General features: G+C 36.2%; 1 protein-coding gene across 1 annotated transcript in view; it reads left to right on the top strand.

Annotated features, from left to right (window-relative positions):
• The first annotated feature begins 2,687 nt into the window (after positions 1–2,687).
• The window catches only part of LOC131154383 (defective in cullin neddylation protein AAR3), a 30,562-nt gene continuing 12,580 nt past the window's right edge, over positions 2,688–20,669 (top strand). The window contains exons 1-3 of the mRNA XM_058107109.1: positions 2,688–3,087; positions 5,833–5,965; positions 20,524–20,575. Of these exons, the coding sequence (XP_057963092.1) occupies positions 3,030–3,087; positions 5,833–5,965; positions 20,524–20,575 (243 nt within the window). The 5' untranslated portion in view covers positions 2,688–3,029. The remainder of the gene's footprint in view (positions 3,088–5,832; positions 5,966–20,523; positions 20,576–20,669) is intronic.

Below are 20,669 nucleotides of genomic sequence, written 5' to 3' on the forward strand. Positions count from 1 at the left end.
AAACCTTTTTAATTAGAGTCCTCCTTTTGTTACCAAGCCCTTGTTATTCTTATTGAGTCCCGATTATTTGAAATTGAGTCCTGTTAAGTATTGTTTAAAATTAAGTTTCTTTTTAATTGAGTCATGTTCTGATGAGCCTTTTTTTTTTTTTTTAAGTCCTTTTGATTTCCTGAAATTAAGACTACCCTCTTCTTGGGTCCCACAAGGCCATTGATTGAAAAAATAAAAAAATTTATTGCAATATAGGGGTACATACGGGGGTATAGATTCAAATACAATACAAGGGATACATACCGGGGGATTCAAACACAATACAAGGAAAATTCTAATTCAAAATATTGAGGGACTGAGTAGCTCCTTTGACGCAGGAATACCCCACAGTACCTCCAAAGATCCCTGCACCCAAAAACAAAAGGTAGATCAATCCTGCACAAGGCATAAACTTTGAAAATAAATCATGCCATTAATTTAGAGATTTAGAAGATTGGGATGTATCCTTAGTAGGCTTGCTAAAGTTTGGGTTCTTAACTACCAAAGATAATATTTATAAAAAAAATAACTAATCCCAAGTTCAGTAGAACAAAGAGTGAGTCGGGTGTCGATCTCAGGGACTAAGTGCAGTGGTTAACCAATTTAATCTGGTTTACTACGCTGGAACAAGAATGAAAATATGAAATTTTGGTTTTTCTATTAAACTATGAAAACAATTAAATTGAATTAAATTATCTATGAAAAACAAGTCTTTGGTTATGAATCCACCATGGTTGATATGCAATGACTATGCTCGGTCCATTATCCATACTAGGGTTTAAACGGTCAAGCAATCTGCTCGAGTGACATAGCGTAGTCAGATTCGCACCAATTGTCCGAAACATGATTGGGAGAACAGAGTATATCCTATCTAGCGAGCAAGGATTCCTCTATAGCAACCGTACCCTATTATGCACGATTGACTGAATCTTAGTTATGCTTGTAAAAGTTTAAAAAGTATCATAAATTTTGTAAAAGCCCAAAACTATCACAAAAAACCAAAAACTCCAAAAATTTCACAAAGATTCATTATTTTAAAAGGAACCCAAAAAAGTTTTAAAAATCCAACATTTTCTTAAAATTGGGAAAATATTAAAAATTATATAAAAAATAAAGAAACTTGGATTTACTTATAGACATTCAAAAAGAACCATAAAACTAAATTTTTACAAAAAAAAATTGTAAAATCGTAAATTTTAAAAGTATGAAAATTCATGAAAGTATGAAAATATCAGGAGTTGAAATATTATAAAATTTTCATGAAAACCTTAAAATATCAATAAATACCATAAAAAATTAGTATTTTATGATTTTCATAAAAAAATTTAAAATTTTATAATTCCATGAAAGTTCAAGGGATAAACTTTTGAATCTATAATAGTCATAAAGATTTAGAAGTTTCCATAAAATATCATGAATTTAAAAATCTCGTAATAATCTGGAAATATGAAATTTTATTTAAAATTAATAAAATTCTAACATATCATAAAACACCATAAAATTCTAAAATAATCATAGAATTAAACATTTTCAAAAGTATAATAAAAGTATGAAAATTCCAAAATTTTCATTTCTAAACAAAATTCATTAAAGTCAAAAAAAGTTTTAAAAAATTAATCAAAATTTGAAAAATAATTTTTTAATTCTAAGAAATTGATAAAGTTTTAAAAAAATCCATAAAAATCATAATATCAAGACTCTTATTAATTAATAAAATTACAAAGTATTAAAAGAAAATATGACATGAATATTTATTTCAATAATATCATCAGAATTTAGAAAATTTTTAAAATGTCATAAAATTTATAAGATTTCAAAAAATAAAGAGAGAGAATATTAACTTGCAAGAAAATTGGAAAATTATATAATTTCAAAATTTTTGCAATTATTCATGAGGTTATCAAATTAATGTAAACTATTATTATCTTACAGAAAAATCAAGATAATCATTTAAAAAGTGATCCAATTTGTATGCCCATGTGCATATATAATTTGGAGAATGGGTGAGTGCAAGTTTGTTTGGGGAAGAAATAAAAAGGCAATGACAAATGAGAACCAAATTCAACATGTTTGATGGATAAAAAGGATTATATGGGCACCATACAAATTAAGTTAATTTAAGTTCTTTGTTTGTCCTTATTATTGATTAAAAGATTTAACTAATAGAATCGTTTGATATTGAAGAAAATATCTATAAATTTATATGGAAGGAGTTATCTTTTAATTTTGTACAATAACAAAATCAAGCCTTAATTCACATTAGGTGGGATCGGTTATAAGAATCATTTTCCATTAATTTATATGATTATTAATCATTTCTTTTGATAGATTTAGGAATATTAAATTCTTATTCAATATTTTCTTCGAAGTTATTTTAGGTGTCATTTATAAATTGGCTGTTTTTGGTTAACTTTTTAAAAATTAGATAAATACTATATGCAAACTTATATACATATGCAATGAGATCTAATATTATTTCATATAATTTATGATTTGACCACCATTTATATTTGAATCAAAATGTCAATAATTATGACAATTACCAAAAGTAAGTGTCGTGTTGAGTTGTTGTAATGAGAAAATAGGAAACAGAGCGCGTACGCAAGCATTTTGAAACTTCAACTAAAGTGCTGCATTCCCTTTTTTAAAACATTACAGCGAGAATTAGATCCAATTATTTTCCGAATGAATCGGCTTTGATCCGTTTCCCGGACCATCAGATCAGCCTCCTCTCGCACCCTGAGCCGCAAACTCGCTTAACGGCTAATAAACCCGAGACAAAAGACCCGGTTTCGATCCGAATTTTTCCATCCAATCACCTCTCTCTCTCTCTCTCTCTTCCACGGCAAAGCCTCAGGGGAAAGTTGCGTGCTCTTTCACTGATACACACGAACACGAAGAGGGACGGGGAATTCGCCCTAGGGTTTCTTCCCGACCTGAGAATCAATTACCTGCCTCTGCGGAGCCCTACCTCGCAGGAGCTCCGATTCCATCTATCGATGGATTGGTCTGGCTCGATTCGGTTCGATGTCTTCGAGATATATCGGCGATATTGTGGTAAGTTAATGAGTCTTTATTTGTCCTAATTTCATTGTTGATTGTTTCCTGTACGTCCTTTTTCAGATGAATATTTTGGTGGCAGCGGGCCATATATATATATATATATATATATATATATCTGAAGCTTCTTGCATGCTTATGATTTTGAGGTGTTTATTTAATCGATATGAAATTTAATGTTTGAAGCTGTTTATGAGAATCTAGAGTAATTGGATTGGTTGTGAAAAAAGCACGCATGTTGAAGAAATCTGCCGATTACCTCTCTTATAATACTCATCTTGCTCACTCTGTTGAGATGTAACTCAGTTCATTCAGTTTTGATCTTATATTTCATGGCAATGCTTTAGATTTTCTCATTTGTTGTATAAATTGCAGGACCGCAATAGTGTTTGTTGTGTTGTGTTAGCTGCATTGTTCTTAATAATGCACGGCATTTTTGTGTTGCTCTTTAATGGAAGACACTGCTGCCGTTGCTTGCTTGAGAGTTTCTGCTTTTCAAGTTCTAAAACGCCAGATTATTGTTTAAGAAAGAGGAAATAGTTCATAATTTGATTTACGTTTCTTACAAACAACAGCAGCTACTCCTCAAGTTCCACTAGGTTATGAATTCTTTTCTGCCATTCTAGGGCAGAGCTGGTCAAAGTTTTCAAAGATCAATCGTTTTCTTTTTGCTATGCATACTTGGAAAGCTGACAAAAAAATGACAAATTAAACAGAAATCTGAACAACATAGAATAAAGCAGCAAACAACTAAAGAACACCAACAAAACAAACAACATCAAATATCACTGCCAGAAACGTTTGGTATTGTTGTTGTTTTTTGATTTCTGTTTCTGTTAATCCACACTGAAGAAACAAATTCTAAAAATGCGTTTGTTTATGTTGTCAATTTTTTGTTTTGTTGATGGTTTTCAGTTATTTGCCAAAAAACTGAAAACCAAATTTTATGTTTTTCGGTTATTTTTTCAACCTTTTGCCAAAAATTTTAATATCCGAAAATAGCTTTTTTGGATTAAATTATTAATTTTATACATTTTTAATTAAAATCAAAATTAAAATGATCATATGAATTTAAATATAATTAAAAAAAGACATAAATTTCAAAAAATAATAATAAAGCCAATTACAAAATGTTTTTGCTATGTTTAATAAAATTTTATTGTAAAGTAAATTTTGAAAGTAGAACAAAAAATTAAAATAATATAATAAATTTTTTTATTTTTATTATAGTTAATTTTTAATGTGAATTATTTGTAATTTTATTATTTTAACCATATTTTTATAATATTATTTGATTTAAAGATGAAAATTAATATTTTTTAATTAAGTTTATTTTGTATTAGTTTTATAAATGTTAACCAAACAGGTTGCTGGTTTCTAGTTTTTAGTTTCTGTTTCTAGTTTTTAGTTTTCGTTTCTCTAATTTTTGACAATGATACCAAACGACCCCTAAGGAAATGGGATGAGGTAGTGAGAATTCCTCGAAAGAGTTCTAGAGAACTACATTAGACTTGCTCACTGAGCTCATTCCTATGCAAGTGAATGAAATTTCCTTATTTGAGGGATTCAACACAATAGTTGGCTATTTTCTTTAGCAATACTTGAATTCACAACGAACGCTGAATTATATGGGCACTGAATGTTACCAAAGTTGAAAAGTGAGGAATAAAGACTTTTCCAAGTTCATCCTTGTCGAAGTTTTTGACATCCTAACTTCCATCACTAGGCTTCCAACTGTCAATTGTGTTTTCTCTTCATCAACTGAGGATGGAGTACCACTTACATCTATATGGGCACTGAATGTTACCAAAGTTGAAAAGTGAGGAATAAAGACTTTTCCAAGTTCATCCTTGTCGAAGTTTTTGACATCCTAACTTCCATCACTAGGCTTCCAACTGTCAATTGTGTTTTCTCTTCATCAACTGAGGATGGAGTACCACTTACATCTCTTTTTTAAGATCATAATAATCTGAGAACTTGGAAATGAAGGTATTAGCGTTGGACATGTACAATCACCATATTGTTCTTGAGATTGCAAACCCTTTTGAGGATGGATTTCACCATGTTTTTTTATGAAGTTTTCTTTGGATCATCCATCTCAAGCGAATTAGGGAGAAGAAAAATATAAAACAATGGTTAGCGGGTATAGTCTGAGTAGAGTAAAACACTAGAGAAGAAGAAATTGGAGAAGGGAGGAGAAAAAAAAAACAAAAAATAGATGAATGGAAACAACTGAGACCAGAGATAGAGATTGGCTGGCAGAGCCCTAAGTAGAGGATATACAAGGTCCTAAGCAAGAGGGAAAAAAAATCGTTTTGCCTAGAGACACTTTATATTTTTCTCTTTACTGATAAAAAAAAAAAAAAAACTATTAACAAGTTTGTGAGGTCAAAGCTTAATTGTACATATTGTCCCAAATAGACCTGTTGTGCATTACCCAATTTTCTTGCTAGAGGGACTACATCAGTTCCTCCCCCTCCCCCTTTTTCCCTTTTTTATGCGTCTATTCCTGCACACAAATAACACGTGTGCTTGCTTGTACAAATTCACATATATTTACTAGCAAACAAAGATGGAAACACTGTGAACACAATAATTGTCATGTTCCTAGTACAATTTTTTTTTTTCAGTACATATTGCATTTAAGGTGTTATGTGAAATTCTTGCACTCATTCTATTTATTGATACTTCTAATTTAAACTAGATGATGTGGTACTTTATTTGTGTGAACTTATTTTGTAGACATCATTGTGGATAGTGCATGTAATTATGGGAAGGAAGGATATAATCTTGAGGATGAATTACAAAGGGCTAAACTCTCTCGGGAAGCATTGACCCAATTCTTGAAGCTGGTGGACTCAAAGATGCCTAAAAGGTACGCATCTGTGAAATCTGTGCATAATACATCTTGACAATTAATGCAATGTAGGTATGTAGATTAGGGTTAGTCAAACTCAAGAGTTATGAGTAAACGCAATTGCATATGACTCAACCAATTTAATGAACAAAAGTTTGTGGGCTTGATGAGCTTAGCTACCTGTTGCATTTGCAAAACGCATTTGAGTAGGTTATGTCTAGATGTGGAGGCAAATTACTAAATGAGTGGATGTGGAATGAGTGTTTTGCAATTTCTATTGCTAAAGTGGAAAAATGTACAGTAACTGTGATGGAAAGAGATGTTCATGGTTTTTAACTATAATAGTACATGAAAATATATATGATTGAGTTATGAAGAATTGTAAACTACAAATAACTGCGACTAAAAGAGATGTTCATTGTTTATTACTATAATAGTACATGAAAATATGTATGATTGAGTTTTGAAGAATTTCAAATCTTTCATTGTAGTAGAAATATAATATCATGGTTTAACTAGGTATATATGTATTTATTTTTGGCATGTTTTACAATATGCCACAAATATATATAAAATGATTCAAGGAATTCTTTAGATCCTTGCCGAAGTCCGTGCTATGAGGATCAAAATTGCCATTGTAGAAGTCATTGGGCTACATTAGAACCCATTGCGGTTGGTAGACAGATCATGGATGCTGCCGTTATTGCAAACGAAGCTGTGGAATCCTATCGAAAGGAAAAAGTGGTGTGGTGTGCAAGCTTGATGTGGAGAAATCCTTTGACCATGTCAATTGGAACTTTCTTCTGTATCTTCTCAGGAGAATGGGCTTTGGGGAGTGTTGGTGTAGCTGGATCACTTACTGCATCAGTACTCCAAGCTTCTCAGTCTGTATAAATGGCTGTCCATTGATTTCTCTTCCTCCTATAAAGGCGTGAGACAAGGGGATCCCTTGTCTCCCTTCTTGTTTATTTTGGTGATGGAGATGCTGAGCCTCATGCTGAAGAAGGCCACTGATGGAGGGCTCCTTAAAGGTCTCAGAGTGGGCAAGAACGGGTCCAATCTTATTTGTGGATGATACCATCATTTTTTGTGGAGGTGACCCTTTCCACATACTCAACCTTTGATACATTTTTTTTGGGTAGGGTTTGAGGCTGTCGTGGGATTGATGGTAAAACTTGGAACAAGTGAGCTTATTTCAATTGGCAATAGCACATGAGGGCCTTTCCTTGCTGGTCTTCTGGGTTATAAGATGCTAAGATTGGAACATTCCCCACTAATTATCTAGGTCTCCCTCTTGAAGTCAAATTTAGAGATAAAGAGGAGTGTGGGACCCCATTATTAAGAAGTTCGAAAAACAATTGGCAAGATGAAAAAAGGAACTTCTTGTCAAAAGGTGGCAGACTTACTCTAATTAGAAGTACCTTGACAAACCTTCTCATCTATTTCATGTCTCTCTTTCCTTTACTGGCTTCAGTTGCCAAGAGACTTGAAGGAATTCAAAGGAGTTTCCTACAAGAGAGCTCTGGGGCAGAATTTAAATTCCACCTTGTCAAATGGGGCATGGTTAAACAACCAATTTATTCAGGAGGATTGGGGTTGAAATCCCTCCATTGTTTCAACAAAGCACTTCTTGGAAAATGGTTGTGGAGGTTCATGAAGGAGAAAGACCACCTTTGGTGGTAATCATTGCTTCTAAATATGGGCTCTAGCATAATGAATTAACCTCTGAGGCTGGTCGATGATAATACAACTTGGGGGTGTGGAAATTTATTAGGAAAGGCTGCGATGATTTTTTCCCTTTTAAGTGGGGAATGGGCACGATGTTTACTTTTGGCACGATGTTTGGTGTGATCAAAGGGCTCTTAGTGATTTATTTCCTCTCATCTACAACTTGGCCTGCAATAAGGAAGCCCTTGTTAGCCATCACCTTTCACATCTCATATCAGGGTATCTTCTGGAACATTCCCTTTTCACAAATGTGGCAGATCAGGAACTCTATCATTTCGCTGATTTTTACAGAAATTTTACAACTTTTGACACCAAAACATTCCCAATGAACCAGAATGGGCTTTAGATAGAAATAGGGTCTTCACAGTCAAATCCTTCTACAGGAAGCTCTCTCCAATGGGATCAAAATGCAGCAACGTCCCATGGATTCACATCTAGATGATAGCTGTCCATCCCTACACAGGTTGCTTTTCTTTCCTATTAAGCAACACATGGAAAGAGTTTAACCCTGGACAATTTGCAGAAAAGGGGCTGACCATTGCCAACAGATGTTCTCTTGCATGGCTGATGCTGAATCAGTTGAGCGCATCTTCCTTCATTGCTCTTGGACCAAGAACCTTTGGAATATGGCTCTGAACTTGATCGGACAACAGTGGGCTACTGCCAGCTCTCTGAGAGGGGAGTTCTGGGCTTGGAAAGAGATTTGGGCAACCAAGGAGAAGAGAAAGGCTTTCACTCTCATCCCCCTTGCAATCTTCTGGTGTGCTTGGAAAGAAAGGAACAAGAGAGTATTTAAAAATTCATCTACGCTGCTTCAGTTAAGTAAAGTAGGACTTGGAATTCATACTCAAATGTTATTGCATTCACAAATATGACTGTGATATGTTTGTTTCTTTAGAGGTTGCACCAGAAGATCAAGCAGCCAACAACTTCCTCAGTTCCTCCTCTTTGATTAACATGTTCAAGGTTAATATCTGTATGTTAATCTACCAGAAACCCACCTCTCTGATCTAGAGCAAATGAAAGTCCATAATAGCAATAAGTCACATTCCATTCTTATATCGCATCCTCATCTTTGGTTGGTAAATATTGAAAGTTCTATCCAAGAGCTGAGCATAGGGAATTGGTTGTTTGCTGAAGGATCAGCTAGCAATACTTGGTGACGGTAGCCCCAAACTTGGGGCAGGGTGTTAATGTTAATGAAGCTTTATGGGTATTTAGTGATTGATCTACACTGCTAATCACATGATAGCTCAACATGACCAAGCCTTACACTTGATTAGCAGGGGTAATTGGTGAACCTAGAAGGCAATATTTAGAATCTCAAATCCAATACTTTGTTTTCCTTTCATTAATTGATATATAGAAATGGTATCCCCAAAGTAAAAAGTCATGATGGATTTTTTTCAATCAAGATATTGCACGATCTTCCATAATTAAGATATTCTATAAGATCCCAGAAATCAGAATACTTTGCGAATTAAGAAAATTCTGGAAACTAAAGTAAATCTTGAACAAGAGGTAGATGGCTTGACAGATGATGCAGGCTTGCTGCATCAGTAATATATAGTTAGTATTGTTAGTTGCTATTATATTTATTAGTTGTTATCTAGGCGTCATAATTATGGTCTAGCCAAAGTTTGTAATTTCCTTAGTCCAACTTCATTTGCCAAGTTGATTAATGAGTCTAGTTCCAAAGTCATTTACAATGTCTTAAGTCTAGAGAAGTCAATACAGCTGTAGTCAGGAATAGTTTTTTTCCTAAGCACATATAATGTGCAAGCCATATATTTTCACCAATTCACCAGTCACACAGCGGCCATTAATTATTGAGTATTGTAGGATTAGTTTTTCAATGTGAGGGAGAATTTTGTTCAAATTTTGGACACTTTGTGAGGAAACCTTGGAAAATTCGGTATGATTATTAAATCACATACAAGTTTTTAGTGGATTGCTTTTTCAGTATTGCATTTCTTGAAATGTTGAATCTATGATAATATTTGTGAATGTAAGGAAGCTCTGGACTGGCTGATTAAGTGATTATAATATTTTGGCTCTTGGACAAAATATCTTCCTTATTTTGCTGCGAATTGCTTAAAGAAGGCCTTATGTCTTAATTGGAGTAAGAAAATGGGGTCCAACTCCCTTCTGGTATGAAAATATGTGGCTCAAGCATGAAGGGTATGGCAAATAAAATTAAGTTATGGTGGCCTTCTGTTACTTTGAAGGTGCAGCAAGCTTAGTGTATGCCTAAAAATTGAAAAGACTGAAAGAAAAATTGAAATGGTAGAATAAGAATATTTTTGGCAATATTCACTTGAAAAGGGATGTGGTTCTTTGCAGCCTCATGGAGCTTGATGATAAGGAAATAGCTCAATGCCTTAATGCTGAAGAGAAAGCTAGAAGGCTACTAATCAGAAAAAAAAAAAGAAAAAATGAAAAAAAGAAAAGAGATGGCTAATATCATGAACTTGGAATAAAAAACTTGAAGACAAAACTCTAGGGCCTAATGGCTCAAAGAGGGGGCTTGGAACACCAGCTTTACGGACATTCAATGCCTTGAGCAGAGCTGAAATCAAGGAGACTTTAGTAGAGGAAGCAGCCATTAAGAAGGGCATTCTGACTTCTATAAGAATCTCTACTCCAAATCTGCGATTTGGAGACCTGGAGTTGATGGCATCACTTTCAGTGCGTTGAATTACTCCACTGTGTAATGGCTGCAAAGGCCTTTTTTTATGAGGAGCGAATTCTTCAAGACCTCAAGGACTGCAATGGAGACAAAGCGCCTGGCCCTAATGGCTTCACTTTTGCTTTCTTTCAAGCAAACCGGGACATCCTCTAGCTGGAAATAATCAAGATTTTTTATGATTTTCACAGATCAGGCAGATTCTCAGGCAGCCTTAATTCAATAGGGTTCTGGGTATGAAATCAAACTAGAAACTTTGGATATTGGGGCAGGTTCACCAACCTCATTTGTACATGTATGGTGATATGGTACTTATGTCTCATAAATGATCAAGCATTTTCTCCTCTACATTCTCGAAAGGTTGGCCTTTGGGGATCATTGGTGTAAATGGATCCATCAATATGTTACCACTCCAACTTTTTCGGTGTTTATCAATGGCCTCCCCTTAGATTTTGTCTAATCATCAAGATGGGTTGAGGCATGGCAGTCTTCTATCTCATTGTTTATCATGGTGATGGAAGTTTTGTGCCTCTAGCTGTGAAATGCCAGTGAAGAAGGCCTTTTAAAGGTTTTAGTATTGGGGAAATGGAAGTCTCCTGCCTTGTTTTTGCTGTTGACACTATTGTCTTCTGTGAGGCAGAATCCTCCAAATCCTCAATTTAAGGTACATTTTTATGCTTTGAAACAGTCTTTGGGCTGAAAGTCAGCTTGGGAAAAAGCAAAATCATTCCAATGGGGGACAGTACTGAAGAGGCTCTCCTTGTGGTTGTTTTGTGCTGCAAATTGGGGACGTTTCCTTTGCATTGGTCTCCCACTCAGAGTTAAATTTAAAGACAAATGTGTTTAGGATCATATCATCACGAGATTTGAGGAAAAACTTGCTGCCTGTAAAAAGGAATATCAATCAAAAGGAGGAAGACTTGACTGCATCACGAGCACCCTCTCAAACTTCCTAGTCTATTATATGTCCTTTCACATTTGTTGCTTAGTAGCCAAAAAGATTGGAGAAAGAAAAGATTCCTTTGGGGAAATACGGGAGGGTATTCCAAATAGGATCTTGTTAAATGGGAGGCTGTTAAGAAACCTATTCAAAATGGGGGTGAGGGCGAAAGTCCCTCTATATTTTTTAACAAAGCTCCTCAAGGGAAATGGCCATGGAGGTTCATGAGTGAACAAGATGAGAAAGATCATTCTTTCAAAATGCGGTTTTGATCATAGGGAAACATGGGAGAGTATTTCAAATACAATCTTGTCAAATGGGAGGCTGTTAAGAAACCTATTCAAAATGGGGGCTAGGGCTAAAATCCCTCTTCTTTTTAACAAAGCTCATCTAGGGAAATGGCCATGGAGGTTGATTATTGAACAAGATGAGAAAGATAACTGTTTCAAAATATGGTCTTGCTCACAATAGATGGACTTCTAAAGAAGTTAGAGAACCCTATGCTTTAGGAGTTTGGAGATTTAGACGAAAAGGCTGAAACAACATCGCTTTTATCAAATTTGACTTGGGGAATGGAGATAATGTTTTCTTTTGGCATGGCATTTTGGTGTGGGCCCTCGCTCCTTAGCTCAAGGTTTCCAACTATTTTCAGCTTGGCCTGCAATAAAGACCCAGTAATTAGAAGCCACCTCCAATTTTCAGCCAATGCGATTACCTGGGACATGCCCACGATGAGGAATGCCCATGATTGGGGTATTGAAAAATTTGTGAATTTCTTTGGCAGCCGGTACAAGTTCCCTTTCGAAACATCCCTATTGAAACCAGAAGGAACTTTGGACAACAGTAGCAGCTTTACAGCTAGCTTCCCCTACAGATAACTAATTTTTCCTGCAGTAACCAGCAGCAAGTTCCCTTGGAATTCTATTTGGAAGACACCTTTCCTGATAAAGGTTGCTTTTTTCATGTGGGAGGCAACTCTTGGGAAGATTTTCACAATTAACAATCTAGGAAAAAAAATGGCCGTGTGGAGCTATAATTGCAGCCCTCGCTTCTGCTTCTTGCTTCACACCAGAGTCCCCTTCTTTTCTTTCTTTTGTAGACTTCAGTCAAATTTGAGGCTTGGGTTTTAGAGATGGTAGAGTTATCCTTTGTTAAAACTGATAGAAAGGTGTTCAGCTTGATTCGGGTAGACTCTTCGACATTTCGCATCACTGAATATGCTGGGTAGCATACTTCCTTCATTGTGCTGAAGAAAGAAGACTTTATGTGGGTAACAAAGGTGATGGGAGTTATATGCGAAGGGTTTGAAAGAGCAGAGGTGGGTAGAGGAGTCCAATCCATTTCAGAGGAAGGAAGAGCAATTAGCCTCAGGCCTCTTTTTTATCTTGCTAAAGGAGGTTAGTGGGGGAGGTGGTCGGACATTAGAATTCTAGAAGGGGAAAAGCTTAAGGATTGGAAAATCCTTTCTTGTAGCTTTGTTGGAATTGTCGAAGATAAGAAAGATTGAAAAAATTAGCTTCGAGGGGAGACTAAGATGTCTAGATTGTGGGTTATGAAACATACAAAGGGAAGGGGAAACAAGTAGAAAGTTGTACAAAACTCCGGCAAGCCCCTCTGACATTGTCAGGGCTGCTTCGACAAAGAATATTACAAAGGAAGTGACTGTCGAAGGCCGGAATCATAGGGATTCACCTGGGATGCTTTCACCTAGGATAACTTTACAATCCTCACATGATAAACAATCTACTCTTTTAGTTAAGAAAAAATCTATTTTACTTTTATTTTGTCTTCTTTCGAAGGTTATAATGTGTTCTTCTCTCTTCTTAAAGCAAGTATTCATAGATGTAAAATCATATGACATGGAAAAGTCTAAGATCATCTCCTAGACTCATTTGTCTCCATATCCATATCTTCTATGTATCCTCTCATAACCTTTATTTTCCCTTCCAACGTGTCCATTCAAATTTGCTTTTTATGAATATTTTCTCAGTCATTGATGTCCCTTGTATAGTACCATCCATATGTTCCCAAAATTGTCTCTTTAAGTTTTTTTGCTAAGCCTACTTGAGGAGTATAAGCACTAGTGACATTTATTATCTCTTGGCCTAAAACCATTTTAATTTTTATATTTCTATCCCCTACTTTTTTTTACATCTACAACATTATTGTTAAAGCTTGATATACATTATTGGCCCACAATCTAATAGCTTAAGCTTTTAGGGTTAAGTGGTAATCTAACATGGTATCAGAGCTGGTTACTAGGAGGTCTTGGGTTCTAGTCTTGTTGCCCGCATTTATTGTGTGCTTTAAAAAATGTTATTGTCTTCCCTATCATGGATGTTATTTATTGTGCGTTTATCTCTCCACGTGCTGCCAGACTACACGTTTGAGGTGTTAACGCTTGATATACGTTGTTGGTCCACAACCTAATAGCTTAAGCTTTTAGCTAAAGTGGTAATCTAGTAGGTGTCTTTTAAGTTTTTTTCTACAATAATTCCTACCCCATTCTTATGATTCTCTTTTCTGGTGTACCAAAGTTTGAATCCTGATTGTTCAATTCTGTAGCTTTTCCCCCTGCCTATATAGTTACTTGAAGGCATATTAGATTAATATTCTTCTAACATTGTGTCTACAATTTCCTTGCTTTTACCCATAAAGTGTCCCTATATTCCAAGTTGTTAATCTAATCCTAGTCTCCTAAAGTAACTTTTACCTGCCCACGCCTAGAATGATGTGGGAACCCTTGCATGTTTGACACTGTTCCTAGACGTTGATAGGGCGCGTCACTTTGGGAGGCCAACCTAGCCCACCCTCGCCCACTTTTCAATGCGTCACTTGTAAAGGATGCTCCGGCGGATAATCAGTAAGGATTCATATTATTGTGATCTGACAAGTTTTACGTTGGCAGTTTGCTACCTAATGCATCCTCCTCCTTTACTCGGGCTTGAGACTAGTATGTGTGTGAAAAATGAGGACATTAAGTGCATCATAGGTGAAGTTATCTCTTCTTTTGCTATAAATTTTTTTTTTTAATTTGTTTTTGTGCTAGAGGACATTGAGAAAATTGATCATATCCCTTTACATTGTTCTTGGACCAAAAATCTTTGGGATTTGGCCACTGCTCTAATTAGGCTGCTTTTGGTTACTGGCATAGTGCTTTGACAATGGAGAAAGAAATCTAGGCATGGAAAGGTATTCGTCCAAGTAAGCAAAGAAGGAAGGCTCAACACTTACTCCCCTTGCCATTTTTTGGATGTGTGGAGGGAAATAAATAGAAGAGCCTTCAAAGGATCAGCTACATCTTTGAATATAATTAGAGGCAGATGGACTACTGACTATCACTCTAACTTGTCGGTAGTGACTTGTACATGATAACACATACAATTTTTAGCTTTTTTCATTCCCTGTATTACAAGTGATTTCTTTTTAGAACTTGTTTCTACATAGGTGGCACCCTCTTCGTACCCTTTAGTGAATTCTCATTAAAAAATGTCTTAATTGGAGTAATGTTCCTCCTTAAACCTTTTGTTGCCATTCGCTATTTGGTTGAAGAAGTTGGTATTCTGGTCTCCTCTCCCCCCCCCCCCCCTCTTTTCTTAAGCCACAAGGCCCTAAATCTTTGTCACCGAGCTGTTTCTTCCATGTTAATAACGTAAAATATCTCTTTTATAAGAAAAAGCCTTCTTGCTTTCTCTTCACCATCAAGGCCTTGTGCTATCTCTTCATCATCAAGCTCCTGCCCTTCAGAAGGGAGATTAGACCACCATAGCCTAATTGGTCTCCAAAACCTTTGTGCTTGAGCCATATAGTTTCAAAAGGGAAGGGAATTGGACCCCCAAGATTCCCCTGTATCAAGCATGATGGGGAAATGATCCCAAATAGGCATCGGTAGAAGTTTTTGCGAAACCTTGGGGAAATGTTCTACTTACCCTCTCGGGATTATAGACCTATCAACCCTCAAGCAGGAGGGGGTCTCTCTCAAGTTAGAATGTGAAAAACCTCCAAGGAGGGGAAGGTCCATAGGGGCGTTCTCATTAATGAATTCTAAAAATTCCTTCATGCCTATGCTCTCCGGAATTCCAACACTTCTTTCATGAGCAACAATACTATGTTATAGTTGGCCCTGATAACTTAAGTGGCATCCCACTTGGCTCTAACCTCGAAAAGCTCCTTCCACAGCAGCTGGCTAGAGGCTCTTTCACTGGGCCATTAATTCTTGTGAAAATCCTCATGAAGTTATTTCCAAGTTCGTAAAGAGGCATGTTACTTAGAAGGTACATAATTATGTGATCAATCAATTCTACTACGTCATCCTTCCATTTACTACGTCATCCTTCCATAATAAGATCTCCCACACTTCCAGAAGCTCTGAGGTACACCCACTTGCAGTTTTTGTGCCCCATTTGAGTGCTGATCATAAATCTGTCAACAGTCCTCATTTTTTATTTCCTGCAAGCATTTTATATCACCTTTCCAATCTTGGAGAGAACATTTAACAGTTTCCCTTTTTGATCCCTTATGAATGAATAAAATATTTTTTGGAGAAAAGATCATTGCTTCGAAATATAGCCTTGATCACAACAGAAGGACTTCTAAAGAATACAGAACCCTATGGGTGCTAGGGGGGGGGGGGGGTTTGGAGATATATCCAGAAAGGCTGGAAAGAATTCTCCCTTGTATCAGCTTTGATATGGGGAATGGAGAAATATTTACTTCTGGCATGACACTTGGTATAGCGTATCTGTTGGCACAAGATTTCCAATTATTTTCAGCTTGACCTGTGACAAAGATGCTCTAGTTAGCAGTAATCTTCAGCTTGCACCCAATGAGATTACCTGGGACATCCCGTTTGTGAGAAATGCCCACGATCTGGAGACTAGATTTTGTAGAGAGCTTTTTGGCAGCCTGTATGGAATTCCTTTTCATAACATCCTTAATGAACCAAAGTGGATCTTGGACAAGGCTGGTAGCTTTGCCGCCAGGAGTGAGCTCTTTCTGCAGTAAACTTATCTCTCCTGCAGTAACCAGATACCATTTCCCCCCTGGTAAGTCACCTGCCTCCACAAAGTAAGCTTTTTGTTTGTTTGTTTGTTTTTTGACAACTCTTTTGAAGATTTTCACAATTAACAACCTTCAGAAAAGGGGTCAACCTCTACTGAACAAATTTTTTTGGCTGAGGAAGCTGCTAAATCTATTGAGCTTATCCTCCTGCATTGCTGTTGGACCTAAAACCCATGGGATGTGGCCACTGCTCTGATCAAGACAGTAGCGTGTGTTGCTATGACAGCTGACAATGAAAGGGCTTGGAGAAGTATTCGTTTAGGTAAAGAAAGATGGGAAAGCCTTGAACTGGATGGATTCCCCTTACCATTTATGGAGTGAAAGAAATAGAAGAGCTTTTGAACAATCGACTACTTGTCTCACTATTATCAAAGACAATGGACAACCACACTAACTAGTTGGTATAACTTGTACATGATAGACATTACACAATTCAAACTTTTTTGACAAAAGGTGTTTCTCCAAAGCAAAGATTTGTGAAAGCTGGTGTTACTGTTAGTTATTTTGGTGTGTTTTATTCCTGCATTCAAGTGGTTGCTGGCCAGATTACCAGAACATGTGCGTGCTTTTGCAATTTTGAATGATTTTTTGAGCCTGGGGGATGCTTCAAAATTTTCATGAGGGTCATGTAGACAAATAATATTGGGCTGTTTTTGTGGACAAGTCATCTTTTAAAAAGCAGGAAATGGGAAGAATGTTCTTTTTTAAATTGATCAATGATGTGTAGTTCACTAGTACTGCAGTTTGTGGCTGAAGGAGATATCTAATATTCTTTGACACTTAATGCTGAGATTATAAGCATTAGTCATTCATTACATGAAGATGAGCAATGGTGAATGTGATGTGGATCTGAACTTTTTTTCTGAAGCATTTTTAGTATGGGGAAGTTGAAGAGGTGGAAGAATTATTTTGTTGGCTTGGAGGGTTAGGTTTTTACGCTGGAAGTGAGGATAGGATGCCTTGGAAGCTAGACGGGATATTTTGTTCTTGGCGTGTTACTTTTTGCTCTTTCCAATATCCTTGTACTGGAGGGTATTTTCCTTACAAAAGTACCTCGAAGGTCAGAGCTTTAGCTTTTGTTGCTTGGAAGGTTGACAGAGAATGCCAAGCGTCACATATGAACAAGATTAAGACATTTGGAGTGAATTACTCAATTTTAAGTTACTTTTCGTATTTTTAATTTTTTTTCCCAATTTTCGTGACATTTTCTTTTAATATTTATTAGGAAAGTAGTATTCTAGTTTTGTTTGGCTTCTTTGTTTTATTTGCTCGATTCCCAAGTATATTGGGCCAATGAGAATATGATCGTTAGATATTTTCTTTGGAATTGAATCTTTTGAATTGATTTTGTGTCATTAGGGTTTGTGTCCCTTGTGTGCAAGGATGTTGGTCCTGCATCACTATCGCCATTGCTGCCATCACACCACTGTTTCCACCCTTACCATTAACACCTGCCATACCATCATCTCCCCCAACACTGCCAAGCATGTTGTATGCTGTTGCTGCAAATATTGCTAATCCAGTGCCTAATTTTTTCTCCATAAATCCGCAGAATGTTTTTTTGTCTACCTTCATCCCTCTTCTAGTTTATTTATTTTTTTTAAAAATTCTTGCTATGGTTGTCGAGCTCGAGTCCATAGCTTCTGGAGTATCAAAAGAATGGGGATTTGCTTGTTGAAGCGCTCAAGAAAGCTAATCCTCTTCCCTGTTAAGTATCAGTGAGTTGGAGTCCACTCCCATCCCTGAAATCTTAAGCTATTTGCATTCTTCAGAGACAAGGTTTTGAAGCTTGCATATCTGTTTTGCATCACTATCCCAGGTTGTTGTGAGATCCAAGTCTTTATCATTTTCAATGAATGGCTCAAAGAGGTGTTTGCTGCCCTTTATAGATTGTGACCGACTCAGTCATCCCTTTGATCTCAGTTGGAACTTTGTCTACTGCCAACAATGCTCCCTTGTTGTCTCAGTGACCTCTGTAAGACTCACTGCAAGCAGAGAAGGGAGGAGCATCTTTGACCTTCCATTTCCCAACCTTACCAGAACAGCATTGTTGACTGCTTTCATGTTGCCATAGTTGGAGATTGACAAAGAAGAACTGCAGGAAGCCCTACCTGTCATTTGGGATTTGATCAAAGGATGAGTTTAAACAACATTTTTTGGATTAGCTTAGTTCTCTAGGCTTTAGTATAGATTTATATTAGGAAATGATCAAGCAGGCTTCTCTGGTAACATCTATTGGTGCAAGATGCTGAACTTGTCCACCAAGCACTTGCCACATTATTTTGTGATTCGGTAAACTCTGGTAACCTGCTCGGTTAGGTTGGTTTAGACCCAGTCTCACTGGGTTAACCATGTTGAACCTGGATTAACCTGCCTGTTTCATCTGGGTTTTAAAACCATGATATGATGGGCATTTTTGTCAAAGCATGCAATATCAAATTGAAAACAAAAATGTCAGATTCCTTTCCTATGTTGAAGTTCAATTAGGGCAAAGGGCAATATCTATTACAAAGTAGGGAGAACATATTTTATTTAGAAGAGTATTTTTGGTGAATTGAGGACGATTTCTTGAGGTTTTTTGGTGGAGTAAGAATATTCTATGTGCAAGGGTTTGCGGCATTTGTACATGTTGTCCTATTTGTTGGGTGCTGTAGGGACTTTTTGAGGTTGGCTTATTTTTTTGGCTTACCTGGAAGAAAATTTTATTTATTTAGATAATTTTATTTATTTAGATTCTTTTTGGGCTTTTTCTTTGGGTTTTTTCAGACTACTTATTTGCTGGAGGGGGGCTATATGTAATTTTGGTTCCTTGTTTTGGAAGGTGCCTTCTTCTCAACAACTTTTCATGCTTACTCTTTCCAAGACCTCAAATCTTCACCCCTATAAATTCACCACATTTAGTGGGATCCCCCTTCCTTCTTAAAACCACCCAAGCACTGCTGGAAGAGAACTGAACATTTGATGATAAAGTCCAGCAGACACTATCTTCTTTGTCTGCAATTGGATTAAAGCTTATAGCATTTCTGAAGTCCTTCACATTGGCAGTAAGTCTTCTTGGCTAAACTCAGCTTTTATCCTTAATGATTGAGCTAACTGTTGGTCTAGCAGGAATACCTAGCTCTGCAGTCAAATGGCTACTGTAGTGTGAAATAATCGGACTCTTTCTTTGCCAGTTATCAAAAAGCGGCGAGTTGCTCTACCATACCAAATTTTATGCATAATGATCACTTGTGTTATTAGTAGGTAGACACATTTTTGATAAAAAATTAAAGAGAAATTGTATTAAGATAGGAGAAGAAATTACAAACTAAAAGAGAGGACAAGAAATCCTCATGAAAAAAATGAAAACAGAAAATCAAAACAAAAGAAAGTTAATTGAAAGAACATAAGAACGGAAATTACAAACTAAAAGAGAGGACAAGAAATCCTCAAGAAAAAAATGGAAACAAAAAATCAAAACAAAAGAAAACCAATTGAAAGAACATAAGAAAGGCTCTCTTTAAACCCTTCCCATTATAATTCACCAAACACCACAAGTTACACATCACACAAACTAACACATTAATTTAAATTGTTAAAATTTGGGGTCAGGTTATCCAAATGTCTTGAGCCAAGCAGCCAACCCGGTCAAGTTCCTACTTATTAGACCTAGAATTGACATGAAGGGCCAAATTAACCATACATGTTGGTTTGGATTGTGCAGTCCCCATAATCAAGTTTTTAGGACCTGATTTCCGCCTCTTGGCTACTGGGAATATATTATTCAAAATATTGAATTTTGGGAGTCCAGCTCAACCCTGCCAATGAGTGGATTTCTCTGTTCCTCATTGGCCTGTGTTATGCTCACGCTCACAGTTCACGTTAAAACTATTTACGTATCATGCACATTTTGTGCATTGGTGTTACTTGGAGTTCCTATATTGAAGAATATTATTCCATATACAACTTGATTCATTCAACCACATTCTAGTCTGCTAAGACTGAAAATTTTTATTATTATAAAAAATTCTATGGTTTACCCTTTTTTGGAACATTTAGTTCAAGACATTCCAGAACATTTTATTCTTCACTACTCATCGTTTTTTTAATGTACCATTTTTTGGAACATTTAGTTTATTATATTCCGAACATTTTACTCCAGTAATCATTTTTTTAATGCAGGACTTTAATTTTTGATGAACTTGTCAAACTCATGTCAAAGCTAGACTTGACGGTAAGATTTTGTTTCATTAAGCAATGATGTTTTAAGTTAAATGAATTAGCCCAGTTTTATTTAGTACTCCGGCTGCCTATTGATCAGTGCATTG

This window comes from Malania oleifera, chromosome 1 (assembly GCF_029873635.1).
Source record: "Malania oleifera isolate guangnan ecotype guangnan chromosome 1, ASM2987363v1, whole genome shotgun sequence".
Lineage (NCBI taxonomy): Eukaryota > Viridiplantae > Streptophyta > Magnoliopsida > Santalales > Ximeniaceae > Malania > Malania oleifera.